The sequence below is a fragment of the Patella vulgata genome, chromosome 9, assembly GCF_932274485.2.
Source record: "Patella vulgata chromosome 9, xgPatVulg1.2, whole genome shotgun sequence".
Lineage (NCBI taxonomy): Eukaryota > Metazoa > Mollusca > Gastropoda > Patellidae > Patella > Patella vulgata.
The window spans coordinates 26,171,151-26,193,074 of NC_065887.2; the positions used below are offsets into that span (position 1 = coordinate 26,171,151).

General features: G+C 38.4%; 1 protein-coding gene across 1 annotated transcript; it reads right to left on the reverse strand.

The window, feature by feature from the left end:
- Positions 1 to 150: 150 nt before the first annotated feature.
- LOC126807661 (monocarboxylate transporter 4) lies at positions 151 to 11,938 on the reverse strand. The gene is made up of 6 exons (XM_050532405.1): positions 11,727 to 11,938; positions 6,807 to 7,037; positions 5,971 to 6,143; positions 4,437 to 4,580; positions 3,390 to 4,154; positions 151 to 281 (listed from the first exon to the last, which is right to left on the reverse strand). The coding sequence occupies exons 2-6, from the start codon at positions 6,953 to 6,955 to the stop codon at positions 151 to 153; spliced, it is 1,362 nt and encodes a 453-aa protein (XP_050388362.1). The 5' UTR covers positions 6,956 to 7,037; positions 11,727 to 11,938.
- Positions 11,939 to 21,924: the final 9,986 nt, after the last annotated feature.

The window sequence follows — 21,924 nt, forward strand, 5'->3', positions numbered from 1 at the left end:
TGAAGTAGCTTCTCACTTTTTAAGAAGGCTAAAATTATTCTTTTGCAAACATGATCTCTATCCGCATCCAATAGTCCACTTGTTCCACGGTACAAACCAGATGAAGCCACGAAAAATAAATCAATATAAATATTTTTATTCAAAATTTTTTTATTCATATCTAAGATTGGATTTCTCAAAACAACAGGCAACCGTCATCAGCAGAATGCCAGAAAATGAACTAACTGTAGCAAAACCAAACAGAACGTAGGTATATGAATCCACGCTGTCCTTTATCGCACCTGTAAAGATTAATTGTTATAACACCCGACAGAATAATTATATATAAATAAAATGGGTTTTAACTTCCTACTTTTCTACACCAACTTAGATAATGAAGACCGGCCCGACAAAATGTCACAATTTTAAATATTTTAGAAGATCCGTACACAATAGCTACAAGAATTTGTGTCTTTCTGTTCTGCCCATACTGGGAATGGGGTTGGAATAACGATCTTATTCAAGTAAAACGCTGGGTGCAAATGGACATTAAGCCGCACTGACAGACTGACTGAAGTAAACAAATGATTATTACCAGATGTTCCAAAAAGCCAAGCATACACTGAATGCCACTTTTATTTGGATTCGTATCAAAACCGAACGGATCAGGACAAACAAAACATATCTAGCACACCTGTTCCTCATTAATATAATAACTTTATGAAGAATGTTAGACCAGCTTTGTGTACCCCGCTTCAGCAATTATGGCCCAGATCTTCAGGGTTCGCAGGGAGCCACGGTGGCTAGTTGGGTAAGGCGATGGCTCGCTAGCCTGGAGGACGGGTGTTCCATCCCTGCATTGGCCGAGAAAGTTCATCCCGATTTTCCGACGTGGTTTCCCCTTGTCAGTGATGCAGGACGGAGGGCCAGACAAGGACAGCTGTCTAGTCCTTCGGATGAGACGAAAAACCGAGGTCCCGTGTAAACATTGGAATGCACGTAAAAGATCCCTTGGCAGTTGGAATTCGATATAAGAGTAGGCGATAGTGCCGCTGCCCGGACAAAATTTCCCTCATAGCACACTGTATGGCGTATGCCCGTCTTCATTAGCCCCGTATAGGAGCAGAACAGTAGGACGTTAAACCCCATTTCATTTCATGTCATTTCATTTCATTTCATGGTTCGCGAAAATATATAATATACAGCAGTTGGAATTGTCAATCAAATAAAAGGGAGACAAACGCCATTTAGATATGGACTAAGACGAATGTAGTGCGAGTTATAAATATACAATTTTTCCCTTAATTTTTTTCTACCCTCTTCCTGCATTTTTGGGTTGACTTTTTGGTCTAGAATTGGAGAAAAGGGGTCAAATTTGCAATTTCATAGCAGTTTTGGGTAATAATGATGATATTACAGCGGAGGGATAGGGGGTGTAAAGTGTCTTTCTGCAGAGCAATCATTTTGTCGGAAGTGAGATATTGACCCCAGTAAACTTCAAATCCCCGTAGCAAAAAATCTAAATGGTCAACCCCCTATAAATTTATGATGAGGATATTGCCAAATGTGGTCCCCATTGTGCCTATAAAGATTGGAACCAACGGAATGTTGAGCAAAAGGATATAGCCTGTGATGTTACAGCCATTTAACATTGAAGTCAATGGGCAAACAATAGCTAGTCTTAGTCCATATGGTTCTTTTTCGTCGTCTTATCCTAAAATGAAGATTCCATATTTACAAGATGAAAGATTTATATTGTTTTAAACAGAAAAAAACCCAACAACATTATTTGCTTTCTTATTATGAAACAATAAGTAGATCAATAATAATCTCTACCCTTGAGAGATGGGGAGAGAGGGGTAACGTTCACTCGACATATACTATGTAATTTCGGGACTAAAATATGGTTCAACCACAAACGCTATGTGACTCAGTGGCAGACCTTATGATATAGCTAGGGTGACCCGTGTAGTGAAAATTTTCCCTACAGAAAGTTGGACTTGACACGGCGAATGTGCACGCTTCAGTGGCTTGTCTCGAAGTGTTTCTGGCTAACCACGCAGTATAATCAGTGCTAGAGTCTATGAGACTGAAAATAGCCATCGCACGTGCAATTCTCTACACATCTATCAACTATTACAGCCGTAAAAAAATCTATTGTTGACGATTCTGAATAGCAGTAATATTTAGCTTTTTGGTTATTACAGCAGCTTTAGAAATTACGTTCGTTTTATTTTTTAAATTGCTTTATCATTAACTGTACCGTTAGGGGAGGCATCTTTTGGTTTAGTACAAATAATAGCAGTAATATTTAGCTTTTTAGTTATTACAGCAGCTTTAGAAATTACGTTCGTTTTATTTTCTAAATTGCTTTATCATTAACTATACCTTTAGGAGAGCCATCTTTTGGTTTGGTACAAATAATATCTCTGAAACACTAGGGTTAGGCAAGAACATGATACTAGCAGTAGTTTCATTTTACTTTTACAAGGTTCTTAAAACTATTTTTGAGATGGCTAACGTGCCTGTTTCTAAATTCAATTTCTTGTTCCAGCTTTCTGTTATGTTTCGTAAAAAAAGTAGTCTTGAATATCCCGGCCTGCCAATCAGACGTAGAATGGTCGACAGACTGGTTAAGCGAGACTAAATTCAAAACAAGGACGCGTAACCTACTTTTACTCACAGGTGCCCGGATGTTATGAGCATTAGGAGAGGCATCTTTTGGGTTGGTACAAATAATATCTCTGAAACACTAGGGTTAGGCAAGAACATGTTACTAGCAGCAGTTTCATTTTTTTTTACAAGGTTCTTAAAACTATTTTTGAGTTGGCTAACGTGCCTGTTTCTAAATTCAATTTCTTGTTTCAGCTTTCTGTTATGTTTCGTAAAAAAAGTAGTCTTGATTATCCCGGCCTGTCAATCAGACGTAGAATGGTCGGTAGACTGGTTAAGCGAGACTAATTTCAAAACAAGGGCACGTAATTTACTTTTTACTCACAAGTGCTCGGATGGTATGACCGACACTCGTAACCATCTTTCGGTGTATTATTTATGGATGGTTAAATGGTCATAGCTTATTAAGTACAACATGGCCGTTTATTTAGTGACTATAATGTGGGAAACTGAGTTAAGGCCTGGTATATATATAAATATTGTGGTGTAATTGTCGAGATATTTATTTATGGTGGGTCACATACGTTAACCATTTTGCCGCAACCCTCCCCCTCCCCGCCGGCCTATGTAGACATACTAAAAAAAAAATGCCTGATATTCCAAAGCCATTTGAATCCTTTACCATTTCAGAATTTCTTGATATGTTTCTGTCCTTAGCTAAACGAGGCCCCCATTTGATTGGTTTTATTATCACGACAATGTCAATAAACTGTATCTAATGGATAGGTCACGCTTACCTCCAATTGGTCCGGCTATTCCAAATCCTATCCCCATGCCTGTATTAAATATACCCAATGCAGAAGGATAATGTTCTTCGCCAGCTATGAAGAAGACAGTTGTGGCAGCTGTTGAGGCTATCATACCATACGCTAGACCAAACCATACACATGCTGCCAATATGAACACATAACTATCAGCTACTGCAAGTGCGAATATTGCGAGTCCAGAGAACATAATGTACAAAGCGTATTCTTTGACTGGGGACACCTTCATGATCGGTCTCGTGAGCAGTGCTAAAAATCGACCACTCAGGTTTCCAAACCCCACTACCGATAAAAACAACGAACCTGTGGAAAGGTCAAATTGTTTGTATTCGGCTATATCCAACATGAAGAACGTTACTAATCCAATGGGCACAGACCTTAGTATAAGACACACTATGGAAGTCACAAATAAAGGATCTCTCCAAAGTGATATATGCGATTGGAAAAACGGACTATCGAGGCATCGCTTTTTAATGGAACCGGTGGTGGTTGCATTTGTAGATAACAAAGAACGTATCAGCAGTCCAACCGGCAAAGTATTCAGCATCACGCCAACAAGAATTAAAAATGTGCCTCGCCATCCATAGTTTTCTAGTAACACAGCATTTACATTGGGGAAGACGAATGAACCAATTCCTCCCCCAAGAAGAAGACAAGACAGCGCCATATTATACTTGTCTTTAAAAACTCGACCAATTACTATAAACAGACTGGTGAACATGACACACAATGCTAAACCTGGAACACAAAGAAAAGAAATCGATATGATTAGATAAGATGTAAAGTGTAATTTTCAATGGAAATTAATTACTATTTCGTTTAAATTATTAAAAAAAAATATACGCAACTTTAATTTCAAAATGAACAAATTGCTGTCGAAATTAGAAAGTAAATTAAGAGGATTTTTTATTTGCATGCCGTCCACCCAAAGATTTGTATAACGAAACCAGTTTACAATTTTAAAATTCCGCACAAATTTTGTTTGTCTTGTGGGTTAAAGCACACAGAAAAACACCTTACCGCCTATAACCCCTACACTAAGGATAACCAGTGGCAATTTTTCGAACACAAACCCACCAATTGCTGCAAGACTAGCTACCAAGGCACTAACCGAGAAGGCATCACCAATGCCCATTACACTGGTGACAAAGGATGAAATTATACCTGGAAATAAATATAAGATTAGCATAAAAAAAGGAAAAAAGTAGCGATTGAAATAGTGATATTCCTCTATTTGCATTGAAATAGCAATAGATCGCTTTCAATAAGAACACAATATGTATTTAATTTTATATACTTTATGATTCTAAATAGGTACGCCATACTACCGAAAATCTAACCACGCTTCTAGAGCAAATAATAACCACAACTTGAGTATCATTTAGTAAGTTGTGTTATTTCAGCAGGAGATTCTGTATTTAATGTTTAGTTTCAAACCATTGTTGGAAAACTGTTCAAATCTGTTGGGAATCATAGAAAACCGTTGGGTTTCTACTGTTGTGTAGTTTAAAGGGTTTGTCTAGATTAGATAATGAGTGGATTCCATCACATGTCAACATTAGAGGAAACGAGGAGGCAGATGGACTCGCCAACGAAGGTCTTAAGGACACAGCACCACTCCGTACCATAGACTACAGCACCACGGAAATCTACAGTATGGTTAAAAGACAGGTCAATTCATTCTGGGAATTAAAACTCGTTGAACTTGACACATACAGATTCAGACTGGATGACAAAATCTACACGGAGACAGCGATTAATCACCCTAGGAGAGATATATGCAGACTTATATCGAAACTAAGGGTGAAAGAGCGGCTGCGAGACTACAAACACCAAGTCATCGTCTGTGAGTGCGGAGAAGAATGTACCACCAACCACGTCAGGGGAGTAAGGGGAGGTCAGGATAAGACGGGCCTGGCACCTAAACACAAATCCCACAAAGATGACATCTACCAAACTAGCAGGATAGTGGAGTAAGGGGAGTTACGGTCAGACGGACTCGGGACCTAAACACTATTCCGCAAAAGAAACAGATACCAAACCCACAGAGTGGGATTGTGGAGTAAGGGGAGGTCACGATAAGACGGGCCTGGCACCTTAACACTAATCCCACTACGAAGACATCTACCAATCGATATGTTTTTTACTAAATAAAGGGGAGAACTTCCCACAAAACCCAATCCATGGCCTAAGGCCGAAAATGGAAAGATTGCAAAATCATATTCTAAAAACAGGAAGCAGCTTCGGCTCTCCTATTTCTTGTCTGCGATATCACTTACTAGTATGTGGAAGCAGACGTAAAACACCAGGATAATACTACTACTACTACTAATGGCTTAAAACTAAACATCAAATACTAAACAACACAACTAAATGATACCTGAGTTGCAGTAAGTGCACGAGCTTTCGGCTGAACCTATTATAAACCACTATCGGCTAGAATTAAATTTGTTGGCAGATGGAAAATACACTGTTTGGTGTCCTCTAAAATAAATAAATATAGACTGTGAGTATTGTATTGACTATAATCAAATACTGGAATATTATAACTTACCACCGCCAAACATTAAGCCGTTATTCATGGACTGTATTAATGATGTATCAGATCGACTGGAACCGAAAGTCCACTTCATGTCCAGAAATAACACTGCAATACCGTACGAATAACCAACCAAAAGAAAGTTACACATACAGCATAACCACAGCAGTAGCCAGTCAGTGACAGGTCTGCAATTAACACAATATATTTTGTATATTATTTAGGAATAATACAGCATTTCCATAAATGATTAATAACAACACGTAACCGACATTATATTATACATGGAATTACAATCGTTGGATTTGGATGGAGTTTAAAGTCTCTTCAATGTACATAAATATATATTTAGACTAACACGTAAGTTATTTTTTTCTGTGGTTAGGTGAACAGTGCGCGGTAGGGGTGGGGTTCAGGTTGCAATGCGGCGTATGAATGGTTGCTTTAAGTGCTATATGTACACAGGTGGACCTCGAGGTTTTTTTTACCCATTGTCAGCCCCTTCCCGGAATTGTCACTATGCAATAACAAAAGATGGCATTGTTTCTGGGATGTGTTTAGAAAAGTGAATTAAACTTTCGATCGACATATAATCCACGGTGTTTCAGGAAGAGAATGTATGCATATACATTATCATTCGCCCTAACTTACGGAGGTTTTGAAAACTGTAAAACATATGTCCTTGTTGTCGCTGAGGCGTCAGTTCTCGAAATAGCCATAAAACATAAGAGGACACAAGTCGCACACCGAGATACTTGGCAAGATATATGTTCGCCCTTTATTATTTTAGAAAAAGCAACATTGTCAATGGAAAGATTTATATTTGTAGGAATTGTTTTCTTGGACCTTACCTCTTTTTATTTTTGTTATTGTCTGCAGTCACATTATCGACCTTCACTGCCACTAGAGAGTCGTTCTCAATCCCTAATTCTCCATTGGCTTCTGTAGACGTGGCTTCAAAATCTTGATTGCTATTAGTTAATTTAGCTTGTACATCCATGACAAATGGTCTCTTTTTCGGTATTACTACTTTAACACTTGTACCTCATTTTTCAATTAGGATTGTTAACCCTCACTTGCATCTGCAATGAATAAATTAATTGATTTTATAGTTTAACGAACACAATTTTTATTGGAAACAATCACTGGTTTTAATATAAAAGGTCAACGTTTCGACAAGTATCCTCTTATCGTCGTTTAATCGTCCGAAATAAAAGCTTAGGGGGCAGATAGAACTAAGCTCTATGTTTCGTATGTTGGCTTTGGCTATATTCCTGAAGCTGTTATTTATTCTTAATGAAGATGAACCATTCTTGCTTTCTCTGCACCTTTTGACGACTATCAGATAGTTGACGGTCAGTTAAGAGAACATTCAGAAAACACCGTTAGAAGATGTTTAAGCAGTTTTAGCCAGACTCCGACCATGACATACATTATATTGTACACATTTGGAAAACTACATCAACTACTGTTCCAAAGACATATCTCCGACCTTTCTGAGACTAAAGTTGTGTACAAATCCATAGACCTACCAACTTTCATATTTCTAAAGGTTGGGAATCAAACACAGCGGACTACGAAAAAGAGTTGGCCACTAATAGCTCAAAAGCACGTCATTTTGATTTAGCCTTTAGTCTTTCTCTCCTTTTCTCCCCCCCCCCCCTTTGCATGGCGATCTATGTTGACTTGTTGGTGTATAATCGAAGAAAAGGGTTTGAATATACATTTTCTGCCAGGTTTTAGTGAATATTCATGATTTGGAGGCGGGAGGATACGAGAGGTAAGAGGTTAGTGAGGTTGAAATGTAGGCAGGAAAATTGCACGTTTGTCGATCTCTACTTCCAGTTTGTATATCTCAAGTTTTCTATGATGAACCTCATACGTCCAAGAGGTTGCCACATGTTGCTCCATCTGTGGTAGAAAGCGTTCTACAAAACGAACATTTGGGAAAAAGTTAGAACGGATCTAATAGACGGAATTAACATTAAAGTCAATGGTGATCTGTGACCTGTCTTGACGATATGAAGACTAAATTCTCCGAAAATATGTACAAGATATTTGACTACAGAAAAGCTAACAAAAAAAGTTAAATTTGAAAAAGAAAATCAAAGTTTGGAGGGAAAATGTGATTTAACTGCAAATTTCAAAATTCTCAGTTAGAGCAGGTATTAACATTAAAGTCATTGGTGATCCGTGGCCTGTCTTGAAGATATGAAGATTAAATTCTCAGAAAATATGTGCAAGATAATTTGACTTCAGAAAAACTAATGAAAAAAAGGTTAAATTTGGAAAAGAAAATCAAAGGACTGGAAACGTGATTTTACTGCAAATTTCAAAATTCTTAGTAAGAAAAACATTTAATGTCCAATTTTGCCTTATTCAGCCTCAAATGATAGATAAAGTGAACAGTATTGCAATTTCACAAAATGTCGTTTAAAAATAAGGAATATTCTCCAGATTCCCCCAGCTTGATGTAGAAATTAAACCTTTTCATGACTACTAAAATAAGTCAAAATGTCTCAAAATATCTTTATTTTCATTACTAATATAACTTAGATGGTGGGATCCATAAGTTTGTCAGATTTTAGATGTGCCAAATTCTCCAGCTTTCCTACAGAAAACTGAAAATTGGTAACACTATCCTAATAATGAACAGCAGATGGGTTTGTAATAAATGTTCAAAACAGGGGTTGGCTCACTTTTGCGACTGTTTTACCCAGGACAAAAATTTTGTTTCATCTTTGAAACATTAAATTCTTGCATTTCCTTCATGTAGAAAGCCAAATTCAAGTCTTTCTAGGCAGTTTTCACTCCGCCGTTCCATTAGGAGAGGCTATAAACTCCCCATCCCACCTTTTTAAAAATGTCTTTCGAGAGATAGTTAATTGCACCTGTATTGACATTTAAATGATAGTATTGGAATTGTAGGTTGAATTACAGCTAAGAATGTTATTTTGCACATTTCAAGGATTTCTAACCCTTTTTGTTTAGAGTCAAACTTAGAATTCTGAGGCATTTCTGGCCAATGAGACCACACCCTGATATTAAACTGGTGTAGATATGTCAGCTTACTTTTCAACATTTTATCAAAATCTAGCATTTGTGGTGTTTGTTGCATAATTATGTTATTTATAGGAAAATAAAATGTTAATATTGCTCATTTTCAGGCCTCTTTTATGTTGTCAACGTCCATTCGACACAATCTAGGTCTTTTCGGGTGTAACATATGGTTCAATTTGATTTCAGTATTTCGCTAGCGCGTAGATGTCTTTAGCAGTGGGAGGACCCGGAGAAAACCGATGAGGTTGGACAGGCTACCCTACTCCACGTCACGTACAATCGGGGAATGGAATCCACGCTAGGTGACTCAATGACAGACCTTACGATAAAACGCACACGCGCTTACCCCCCCCCCCCCGACCCGAGATGCACCTGCACCGCTGTACATAAAGCAGCATATATACTGAAAGGGCCATCATTTTAGCAGTTATTCTTTGATTTTCTTTCACCAGCATGGTGTCAGAATACATGGGAGGCAAATAAAAAAGGCCCGTTTCACCCCTATATAGGACCCAGCTCACCAATTATTCCTACGCTGGTTAACAAAACAAGGGTGAAAGTTATTTATAGTCTTTCTCTTCCTTTCCCTCCCCCCCCCCCTTGCATGGTCATCTTTGTTGACTTTTTGGAAAAAGGTTTGAATATACATTTTCTGCCAGGTTTTGGTGAATATTCATGATTTGGCGGCGGAAGGATAAGAGAGTTAAGAGATTGGACAGGTTGAAATGTATGGCGGAAAATTGCACGTTTGGTTGGTCTCTACTTCCAATTTGTGTATCTCAAGTTTTCTATGATGAACCTCATGCGTGCTTTTGAGAAGAGATTGGCACATGTTGCTCCATCTGTGATAGAAAGCGTTCTACAGAACGAAAAATTGATTGAGAAAAGTTAGAGCTGGTCTAAGAAACGAGAATTAACATTAAAGTCAATGACGAAATCATTGGTGATCCGTAGCCATAATAACGGTAACAAACAGTAAGAGTTGTCTGTAAAACATCGTCTGCTACTCCCGAGTAAACAAGCAAGCTTATGAGATAGAGAGAAATGGGGTTTAACGTGCACTCGACACAAACTAGGTCATTTCGGGACTAACATATGGTTTAATTTTATTTCAATAATTCGCTTGCGCGTAGGGGGTCTTTAGCAGTGGGAGGAAACCGGAGGACCCGGAGAAAACCCACGAGGTTGGACAGGCGACCCTACTCCTTGTTACGTACAACCGGGGATTCGAAACCACACCAGTCGACTCAATGACAGACTTTGATACAGCGCGTGCACGCTAACCTTTTAGCCATCCAACCCCCCAAAAGCGAGAGAGAGAGAGAGAGAGAGAGAGAGAGAGAGAAATGGAGTTTAACGTCCACTCGACACAAACTAGGTCATTTCGGGACTAACATATGGTTTAATTTTATTTCAATAATTCGCTTGCGCGTAGGGGTCTTTAGCAGTGGGAGGAAACCGGAGGACCCGGAGAAAACCCACGAGGTTAGACAGGCGACCCTACTCCTTGTCATGACAACCGGGGATTCGAAACCACACCAGTTGACTCAATGACAGACTTTATGATACAGCGTGCCCCCCAAAAGCAAGCTTATACGTGTGAATCTATAGTGTCGATATTTAAATTTGTAAGTTTATAAAAACGGTTGATCCTTATAATTAGTGGAAGAATTCCAACACAACTCATATAACGAGTCCAGGGGCGGATCCAGAGGGGGGTTTGGGGGGGTCACCCCCCCCCCCCCCCCCCACGCTCAGCTACATATTTTTTTTTGGTAAATCAACACTTTTTAAGACAAAAGTTTCTCGGCCGCGTGCTTTATCATTTATCGTCAGATGTGGGACAGGATTGGCACTCAAAGCACGAGATAATGATATAGACATTATGTGATATCACAATTAATGATTTGCATCCATGAAATTGAATCACAATGTCATTGTATTAATTCATAATAAAAATTGACGTCAAACGAGGTGTTGAATTTCTGTTTAAAAAGCTCAATGTCAAAATGACGATAGAGACCATGCGGGGGGGGGGGGAGATACATTGTCCCAGGAACCTGGCAAACCCCCTCCTGCAAAAATTCCTGGATCCGCCCCTGAACGATATAAGTTCTGTTATCACAAGGTTTGGAATACACCTTTATGATTAGTCCAATGGTAGACGCCTAAGCTACAGCGAGAGTGTTGAGTTTCTGTAAAATACGGGCACACAACTATGCATTACAATAAAATTCACAAATAGGTATATCTTAAGTAGCATATGTCAGAGTTCAACATACATAACAAAAATCAACAATGTATGCGATATCAGTAAAATCGAGGTTTGGCTTGTATATTGGGCTAACGATACACATTATATGAAACCACTCACACACAACACTGCCATACGCAGTTGTGAGTATATTATTGACTTTTGATAACTGTATGCTGGGCCTTCTATATCAAAACAAACATTTTATGGTAAAATGAAATGAGTCTGACGTTGTAATGAACCGTATGAATTAACCAAATTAAGTATATTATGGCCTGGTTTCCTTTAATATTATATCACTAGTATCTAAATTAGATACTAATGCAAAGCTTGTGAGTTATATGTATGAATCTTGTTATTTCCTCACATCCACCGACGCATTTACCCTTAGTGCTCGGTATATAAACATGCGTACGTGTGAGCATAACATAACAACTCGCGAGCGCGTGATACTAACCGTATTAGCATAATATCATGCCGATCATCTTTCGATATATCCACCCAATTCCACAGGTGTACACCTCTTCAAACAAGTAACATACGAGAGGAAACGTATTATACTATACTCATGTGATACATCAATGAACAAGTAGCTGATATATATTCTTTATCTTGTGACATCCGTGGGTAACTATTGATTTGTTGTTATCAGATGCGGCTACACACCAAAGTCATCTAGAGCCATTACTAAGTGCTTGGCCAATAGACCATCACACAGCACAAGCACAGCACATTGATCGACTGTGGGTTTTTTTTAAACCCAACGCGTCTTCACGTGTATGCCTTTGGTGACTGTACACAAACTGAATGGAAATGTTCGAAATGGTCTGGTTGCATGCATTAATTTGCTCCACTAGCTCGTATACAATTGGCTGGAAGATAAGCCTTTCACTTCAATCAACAAACAGACTAAGACTCTCTTCGCGAACCTTGACATTATTGTAAATTTTTGATAAATTATTGTACGAATACAATACAAGGCCGGTGGAAACAATTATTTAATGGCGGCGGGGGCGCTACCATCATAGGATTTTAGGCGAGGGTCCACTAAGCCCCGGAAACTCCTTGGGGTATAGATCATCAGAGACGCTTTATGAGCGATAAAGTTACTCAGAAATGAAGTGAAATTTTATTTCTTTTCTAAATCCCTTACTATGCAAACACAGTCGATGGTGGTTCCCTGGGATACTGAACTTGACAACTATATGTATATAATAATACCAAGATTGTGGTCACAATTTTTTTATACGATTTTGATGAAATTTTAAATGTATGTTTATAACCGAAATATCTCGGTTTCTTTCGATATTAAGAGCATATAGGACTATCACTTCCTACATACATTTTCAACTTGTGAACCCTTATAAAACCGACCAAATATATCACCTTTACACCATAATTACGTTTGGGTGCAAAGTTCATGAAAATCGGGCTGAAACTGTCCGACAAAATGTCCGCTACCCTTAAAAGTATGTAATACCCAGGTTGTGGAGCACACAAAGGTTGGGATTTTCATGCAGTTTGATATATCCCAAAGGTCTGGGTTTCATTCGATATAGGCGCGTATTGGACCGTAACGTTCTGGATTATGACCCCTGATTGTACAAAATATCACGTTTTTAGCTTGTGGGCCCTCTAGATGTCACCATTTTTATCTTATTTTGAAAACCGTTAGATATTAATTATAGTTAAGTATGAATTTTGTGAAAATCAGACCGAAACTTTCAGTCAAATGGCCGCTCCCCTTTACGCAAGTAGTATAAAAGCATGTAATGCCCAGGTTGTGGACCGTCTAGGGGTCACAATTTTTATCCGATTTAGATGACACTAAAAACGAGTGTCACTAGGTCTTGATTTAGATGAAACTAAAAACGAATATCACTAGGTCTTGAATGAGTTCAATTTTGGAGCGCATTGGTCCCCTGCCTTCTTTCAAAATGTGAAATACGAATGAAGTTTGTCGATCTTCCAGAGGCGACAATATTTGTCCAATTCATGGGGTGAAACTTAAACTATATGTTAAGGAACAAAAGTTCTTGTATGAGTTCGACTTTGGTACGCACCAGACCTTATATTTCAGAGCTATAGACCCAGCTTTTTACGTACGCAAAATGTGAAATATGGATGAGACCTATTGATTTTACCTCTTACCCTTACATTTGTTGCAAAATGTGGGCGCATCTCGCATGGCAACCGCTTGTTTCAACTGGTCATAACTGATAGCAGTGAATTATTTGATGGATAAGGGACACAAGGAAACAGTGTAAGAAAAACTCTATCCCGTCATGTGTTTTTAATTACCTAATCTGTCATAGATACAACGAAATTGGGATGGGGTTGAAATAAAGATCGACTGTCAAGTTAAGTAATCGTGACCCTCGCAACTGGCTGGTCTAAACCCACGGATCAGTATAGAGCATAGCAGGGTTTTCTTCTGAAAGTCTACGTTCTAGAATAATCACTTCTATGTTAAAAATCAGGCGTCGTTGTATCTAACCGAATAATTACTTGTGTGCAATAACCTGGAGAAAGGAGTACCCCCGCGGGCCTGCAATACCATCTGAAAATTCTTGCTTCTTTGAAACCGGAAATTCCTAGGTATCTGCAAAAATATGACGTCCCCCATTCAATACTACTCCGTTATTGTATATAATAATAATATACTAAACAGCAAAAAAAAAACCCAAAAAAAAAACATCAGTACGATTTCAGAATCAGAGAGGCACTTTAATCAAATCATTCTAGAAAACGACTTACTCAATGGATCAAAGCAATCTTTTGTGAACAGTATGTTGACACATTAGTGATTAATTCACCACAATTCCAAGACATTACGAGAAGGTTTAGAGTCTGTACACGGTCTATACATCAGTATCTGGTTCGTCCAACGCAAGTGTCAATAACAGCAGCGCGGAGTCTGTACATGGAGTGGACCAGATGATTGATGAACGCCATTGGCACCTGGAACCACACTCTTGGAAAAGCCTGGCGCAATCCATCGGCTGTGTTTGGTCTCGGTACGACGTTATTAAGTCTCCTGAATTTCATCCCAAAGATGTTCAATCGGGTTTAAGTCCGGACTAAGGACTGTCCAGTGCATAGCGTTGACACCCTTCTGCTGTAGAAAGTCCCGAGTAACTCTGGCGGTGTGGGCACGGACGTTGTCATGCTGGAAAACGTTGTTTCGATGACGTGCGAAATGTGGTATGACGTGAAGTCTGAGAGCTTGATCAATGTAGCGCACTGCTGTGATGCCGTCTCCTCTCCCCGGGCCAAGATTTTGGAACACCACTGGACCCACTCTCTGGTTCAGGAAGCTTCCACACCATACCATTATGCTTGGACCTCCCCATGAGTCTCGTTCCATGACACATTGGTCGGGATAACGCTGGCCGCGTCGAAGCCATATTCTGGTCCTGCCATCTCCAGTTGATACGCAATACCGACTCTCATCTGTGAATAGAACAGTTCTCCATTGCCTGTGTCGCCACTTCTGGTGTTGTTGGGCAAACTGCAGACGGTCACGTCGATGGCGACGGGTGAGTATCAATCCACGGTAAGGTCTACGGCAATGGATGTTCTCTCTGGTGAGACGTCGGCGCACTGTATCGGTACTGATGGGTCTTCCGTGTGTTCCCACAGTCTGACGTGCTGTCTCAGATGCATGTGTGAAGGGATTCTGCACGTGCTGTCGCACAACATGGCAGTCTTGTCGCCTTGTGGTAACCCTTGGTCTACCAGTTCCTGGGCGATCATCGGTGGTGTTGGTGGCTCGAGAGCGTTGCTGAAGCCTGTAGATGGTCCGAACATTGACCTGGAAGTGATTGGTAACGGCTCGGGCAGTATGGCCAGCGTCGAATCTTCCAAGAGCCCATGGTTCCTCCGAGCTGTCGTGGGTCGTGGCATGCTGCTGACATTGTAGTGTGAATGATTCAACCAGGTATTGGGGTGCATTGTACAGGGCTGGTCCCGGTGAACAGCACGTGTAGCATGGATTACATGAAAATCACGGAGAACACATTACCATCTCAGAAGTCAGGTTGCGTTTTTGAGAACATTTCCTGGGTTCAATTCTGTGTTTAGGAAGGAGACTTATTGCTCAGGTCAAGTTGGAGATGTGGTCACAAATATACAATAAAAACATTTGGCAAGTTTTATGCAATGCGTCTATTCAGAGTAACATACCAACCTAACGCTTCTTTTGCTGCTTAGTATAATAATAATAATGGACATTTGTAGAGCGCCAACATCCAGCTAGATTAGCTGTTCTGATGCGTTGTTACAATATCAATAATAGCCGGGGAAAAAAGATAATTAAATACACATGTAATGTCAAATGGAATAAAGTTTAAAGATCACACTGGGGAATCACGAAAGCTTCGTTAATAAAATGAATTTTTAGTTTGTTTTTGAAAATGTTTATGTTGTCTGCACTTTTCAGTTCAAGTGGAAGCTCATTGCATAGTGTCGGAGCAGCCGTTTTCAAGCTGCGGAGACCAAGATTACTTTTTACTTTTGGTACAACTAACAGGTTCTGGTTCTCTGAACGAAGGCTTCTGGTTGGTTGGTATTGTCGTAGCGGTGTGGGTGTGTATTCAGGGAATTCAGTAGAGTAGAGAGAACAGTATGTGAAACATCAGATTTTAAATTTAATGCGATATTCTAAGGTCAACCAGTGCAGTTCTCTCTGTACAGGGGTAATACTAGTGAAAGGTTTTGATCTGGAAACAATTATTGCTGCTTTGTGCCAATTTGGTAGATATGAAAGTTATAGATTATGTATTTCGTATATTATGTTACTTATTATCTTTTGAAAGTAATCATCTTATGAATATATTATATATATATTAGTCACCAATTACATGCTTTTGTTTGTTTATTTCATAATATGACACTGTTCCCACCCCATAAAATATGTTGATTTGTTATGCTTAATGTCTGTGTCTTGTATTGAAGCAAATTTATTCAATATTCAAGAAGCATTATGCATATTATTGTGTTTCGGTGTCTTATAAAAATTTAATCGTGAACTAATCTCCTGAGAATGAGAACTAAAGCTGCTCACAGATGCGCGAGTGCTAACGACAAGTGCTAATGCCTGCTAATAAATGCAGTCTTGCCACAAACTTGGACAAAATTAGAATGTCCCGAGAATAACGTCTTCTAATCGTCCGTTGATGTCGGAACATCAATGTACATCGCGGTCAAGACGTATTCTAATCTATGACCCTTATAATTTAATACTATATCTAACGACTATATACAACCTTTAGTCTTTAGTTTGTAGATTTGAAAAGAGGTTATCACAGCATGGCAACTGGTTACCTTTGTATTCAATGAAAAGAATATTATTAGAATGTGACATACCCAAGGTAATAAGAAGAATGTATAGGTTGACGAAATGCCAAAGCATACTTGCGAAACATCACCACGTGATTATCATCTTTTCGCTCCACAAAAACACATAAGTTTTCCAGTCCCAACGATCAACCCCACGATATTTAAAGCATGTAAATTATGAACGGTCTTGTAACGCATTGCTTTACAAAAAAAAATGTACATGGAAGATAAATCCGCAAAACACATCCGAAATTTACATCCCAAAATATTGAATTTGCAAAGGGGCCTGTCAAATTAAACAAATTTTTTAAGAATCATATTGCAAACTGGGCTTTAGTCTTATCGAATCCTTTTTATGTTGTATTTTATGTTGTAGGCTAGGCGGTTGATAACGTCATGAATTGCTATGGCAAGGTTCTTTGTGACCCAATCAGCAACTGCGGGCAATTTGTGTAGAATCAAAACACGCGTGAATCTAGTCAGCAGTAGATATTGGTATTTGCAGTCTGTCGGAATGTATGTACAGGCATAAAGCATCTTATTCAATATTGAATATTCATACGGATCTAATACTTAGTGAGGTGTATCCTTCCCACGTCATGCCTTCCCAGGGCCTATTTTAACATGCCTTGGAGTACATGCGTGCTCTGATTAGCGAAAGCCATGCTCTGAGAAATAAAAAGCTTCAATTTGGGGAAAAGGGCGCACCGGTTATAGCCGAAGTAGGGCCCATCATTGTACCAAATCCATATTTTTGGGAAAATTTGAATCCGAGTTACGATTCGTTGTTTTGTCGCTATATGGCGCGTCGAGCGTGTGACCAATCTCTCCCACAAAACTCGAGCTTGCTAGAATTTGCCTGATTTCCAGTCTGGCATATTTGCCAGGTTCTGTGTTTTGGAAGTGACATATCGAAATTCCGCAGATATACGCCAAATTGACGCTAGAGACCATAAATTTTACATAAACGTCAAAAGCAACGAGGGGGGGGGGGTATCAGTTCATACAATATTTACATACAATATTTATATATCATTTTAACAATAATTAACAATAATAAAATACTAACTGCCAACACAGGCCTAGTGAAGACAGACATAAGAATATTTGAAAGTTTTAAATATAGTGTTCAGCAAGTAAATATCGAGTTTGTTCAAATTTCACCTGTCGTGAATGAGTCCCTATTACTTGACCTAGTGAAGACAGGCATAAGAATATTTGAAAGTTTTAAATATAGTGTTCGTCAAATAAATATCGGGTTTGTTCAAATTTCACCGTGTCGTGAATGAGTCCCTATTACTTGGCCTAGTGAAGACAGGCATAAGAATATTTGAAAGTTTCAAATATAGTGTTCGACGTCAAGTAAATATCGAGTGTGTTCCAATTTCACCGTTTCATGAATGAGTCACCATTGACTTGGCATTAGATTCCACCATTATTAAAACCCGTTTTATGATCAAATTTCGTAAAATATATTATGGATACATTCGTCTAAATGTTCTGGACCCTAAAAAGCGACCATGCTATCTTAGAATGCAGGTGACTTCTAAAACGGGTTTTTGGTTTCGCCCGCCTACCCACCCATCCGTTAGTTTGCCCAACACACTTTTTGTAACACAATAATTCTGTTTTTAGTTAAGGTAGTATATTCAAACCTGTAGATGTTATTATGTGATTGTCTAGACAGAGTTTGGTAATGTACATTTTCTGCGTAGACTAATCTTTGGGACATGATACACTTTGAATCTAGTTTGGTGAGAGGGATTAAACTTGTTTATAGTTTCATTAGATCGTTACCTTGACTAAATTCGATAATGAATATTTTCTGCTCTTTATAAGCCCAGTGTTAATCAATTTGTTTGGTCGATATTTTGACATAAAGGTAAATGTGCAAGTACTTAATAATAATATCATTGAGATATAGACATTGGACCGCACCCGACCCCCTAGTTATGTGATAATCTATATGGTAGGGTGACCCACCATAAATAAATATCTCCATATATCTCGACAATTTCGCCACAATATTTATATATATGCCAAGCCTCAAATCAGTTTCACACAATTATAGTCACTAAATAAACGATCATGTTGTACTTAATAACCTATGACCATTAATCATCTATAAATAATAGACTGAAAACTGGTTCCATGTGTCGTCCATAACATCCAGACACTTTTGAGTAAAAGATAGGTTACGTGCCCTTGTTTTGAAATTAGTCTCGCTTAACCAGTCTATCGACCATTCTAGGGCTGATTGACAGGTCGGGATAATCAAGACTACTTTTTTACGAAACATAACAGAAAGCTAGAACAAGAAATTGAATTTAGAAATGAGCACGTTAGCTAGCTCAACAATTGTTTTAAGAAGCTTGTAAAAGTAAAATGAAACTACTGCTAGTATCATGTTCCTGTCTAACCCGAGTGTTTCTGAGATATTATTTGTACTAAACCAAAAGATGCCGCTCTTAACGGTACAGTTAATGATAAAGGGATTTAAAAAATGAAACGAACGTAATTTCTAAATCTGCTGTAATAACCAAGAAGCTTAATTTTACTGCTATTCAAAATCATCAACAATAAATCTTTTACGGCTGTAATAGTTGATAGATTTGTAGAGAATTGCACGTGCCATGGCTATTTATAGTATCATACTGTCAGAAAATTGGCCTCGACACGGCGAATGTGCACGCTTCAGTGGTAGTCTCGAACTATCAGCGGTTGACTGTATTTCTGTAGGTGCGTGGATCACCCTATATATGGTATTAAATTTATAACATCAGCGACACCCAATTCCTTGTTTGATTTTAAATACTATAGAATTAAATACAAATTATTTGGTGTCAACTAATATTGTTGCAGTTACATAACATTAAAAGTCTTAACTCCTCTTTAAAATATTTCATATACGAGGGCACACTGATCCGCAGTGAATATTTGCTTGGCCGCGACAATCACTGATAAGGATGACATTGATGCGGCTTAATGAGCTAGAAATATTAATTTTTTTCCTGCGACAAATTAAATTCTAAAACATTTTTTGTATATATTGGAAAAATAAATAAAGGCGTTTGACGTATTTGTAGGTAAAAATTATTTCCGATTTAGTGTAAATGGGTATTAAATTGACTAAAATGCAGCATTCTCTCCGAAGCAGTTATGTCTTATGTAAACAATGCACGCGCCATTCAGCCAATGATTCACACCGCGTGCTGTGACAGCACGTGTTAAGGCAGTCATCTATGACAGAGATATTATACGAGACTCGTAATTCTCTGTGAAACAGATTGATACGAGGGGAGTGAAGTTGATGCTTATAGTTTAAGGGAGGTAACTCTGATTAGATTGTTGATTAGCAACACATGAGAAGGTGGGGTGGGGGATTTAACGTCCAATTGACACAAACCAGGTCATTTCGGGACTAACATATGGTTCAATTTATTTCAATAATTCGCGTCTGCCTAGGGGTCTAGCAGTGGGAGGAAAACGGAGGACCCGGAGAAAACCCACGAGCTTGGACAGGCGACCCTACTTCTTGTCACATACATTCAGGGAATCGAAACCACGCCAGTTGACTCAATGACAGACCCCACGATACAACGCGCACGCGCTAAACATTCGGCCATCCACCCCCACCCCGCAAAAACCCGTTAGCAAATCGGCTGTATGTCAATCTGTAAGCCCTTTCAAGAAAGTAATTAATACAGCAATGATTCTGTTGATGAAAACGTATTGTTCTAACAAGATATGGTTTTGACAACAAATTTTAGCGCGTTTTGTCCGTTTATGAATGTCTTTATGAATGATCTGTATTATATGTATCTAATGGATTGGCAAAAAATGTATTCATATAAAACTACTCTGATTTAATTCGTTAAATATATTTTAAAACGTCCCTGTTCCCTTTATCAAATTGAACTCATATGTGGCCTTTGCGTTAAATTATACACGTCATGATCTGAGAAAATCCACTCATTTATCGTAATACCTAAATTACAAATTAATGCCAAACTTCGCCAGTTGGGATTCATTATATAAGAATTGCGTCTCCGTGACTATCGATAAATCTATTCTAGAGTAAAAAAATGTTTCATAAATACAGATTTCTCGAAAAAGTCATTCCTTTCAATTTATAGTTATTTATATTTCAACAATCTTTACAGTATCAGAGTAGTTAGTTAGTTCAGTAAGTATTTTCAATTATTAGATGAGTCTAAACTTGTATAAAATTAATGTTTTTTATGTTGCCAAAAGTGATAATGTATTTCATCATTTTAAGGAGATTAAAGCTATTGTCTGGGTGTCAACTGGGAGTTTTTAGTATACATTTTGTGTTTATTTACCAAGTATTTGCCCCATGCGTCAAGGATGTGCATGTCAATTATTGCAAACGAATCCTCCAATCTGCCTTGATAGAATAGGACCGCACGGCAGGGATGTTCAGCACACGCTGCCCAACTCGTGACATATTTTAACTATACCATTAGTAATTTAACGGTTAAATAAGCATGACCAGGTTAAATATAACGCTGATAACGAATACCGAGTGAACTTAAATTATTGCTATTACTTTAAAACATAAAGTGGTCCAAATATGTTTACATGTTTTGCCTTTCACAATTATTTATCCGCTAGTCCGATCGGAATGTTTGAATTGTTTTAATCAGTCGATCACTGCCAGAAGTAACCAAGTCAAGAAACCCTACTCACATGAAACGTTGTGCGATGCTTTTGGATGACGATATGAGCACTTTCCATTACAAGTTTGTATATAGACATCAAAAGAACTGGAAATGGGTTTCCGTACGCCTTGTACACATTATTTCTTTTAAAGCTATTTTCTATAATCAACGGTATAATATATACATTAAAGGAATATTGTTCATTTTCTGTAATATGTGCTTCTAATGTAATCATATTTCATCAAACAAGTCGGGTGCTGTCTAGATTCAAATTTCAATGAACTTTTCCAACTCCCCGGTATAGCTTTCTCTTAGAGTGCCAATGTTCAGCAACAATTTTGCAAGTTTTACATAGATCATATCATATCTAAGAAAACGAAGTACATACACTTATCTGGAGAATCAGTAGCAAAAGTTAGGTGGCGGTGGGGCAGCTACCTGGCTGGATTTTTTTTTCGGGGGGGGGGGTAACTTTTGGTCTACATCCCGACACAACATCATTTCTGCACGATAACACTGTCTTTTCTTTTTAACAGGTTAAAGGATGTAATAGCTCTCTTATTTGCAACTTAAGAACATATTAACGTAATATCAGTGTATACACATATATAGTATTAACATTCCTTTTTATAC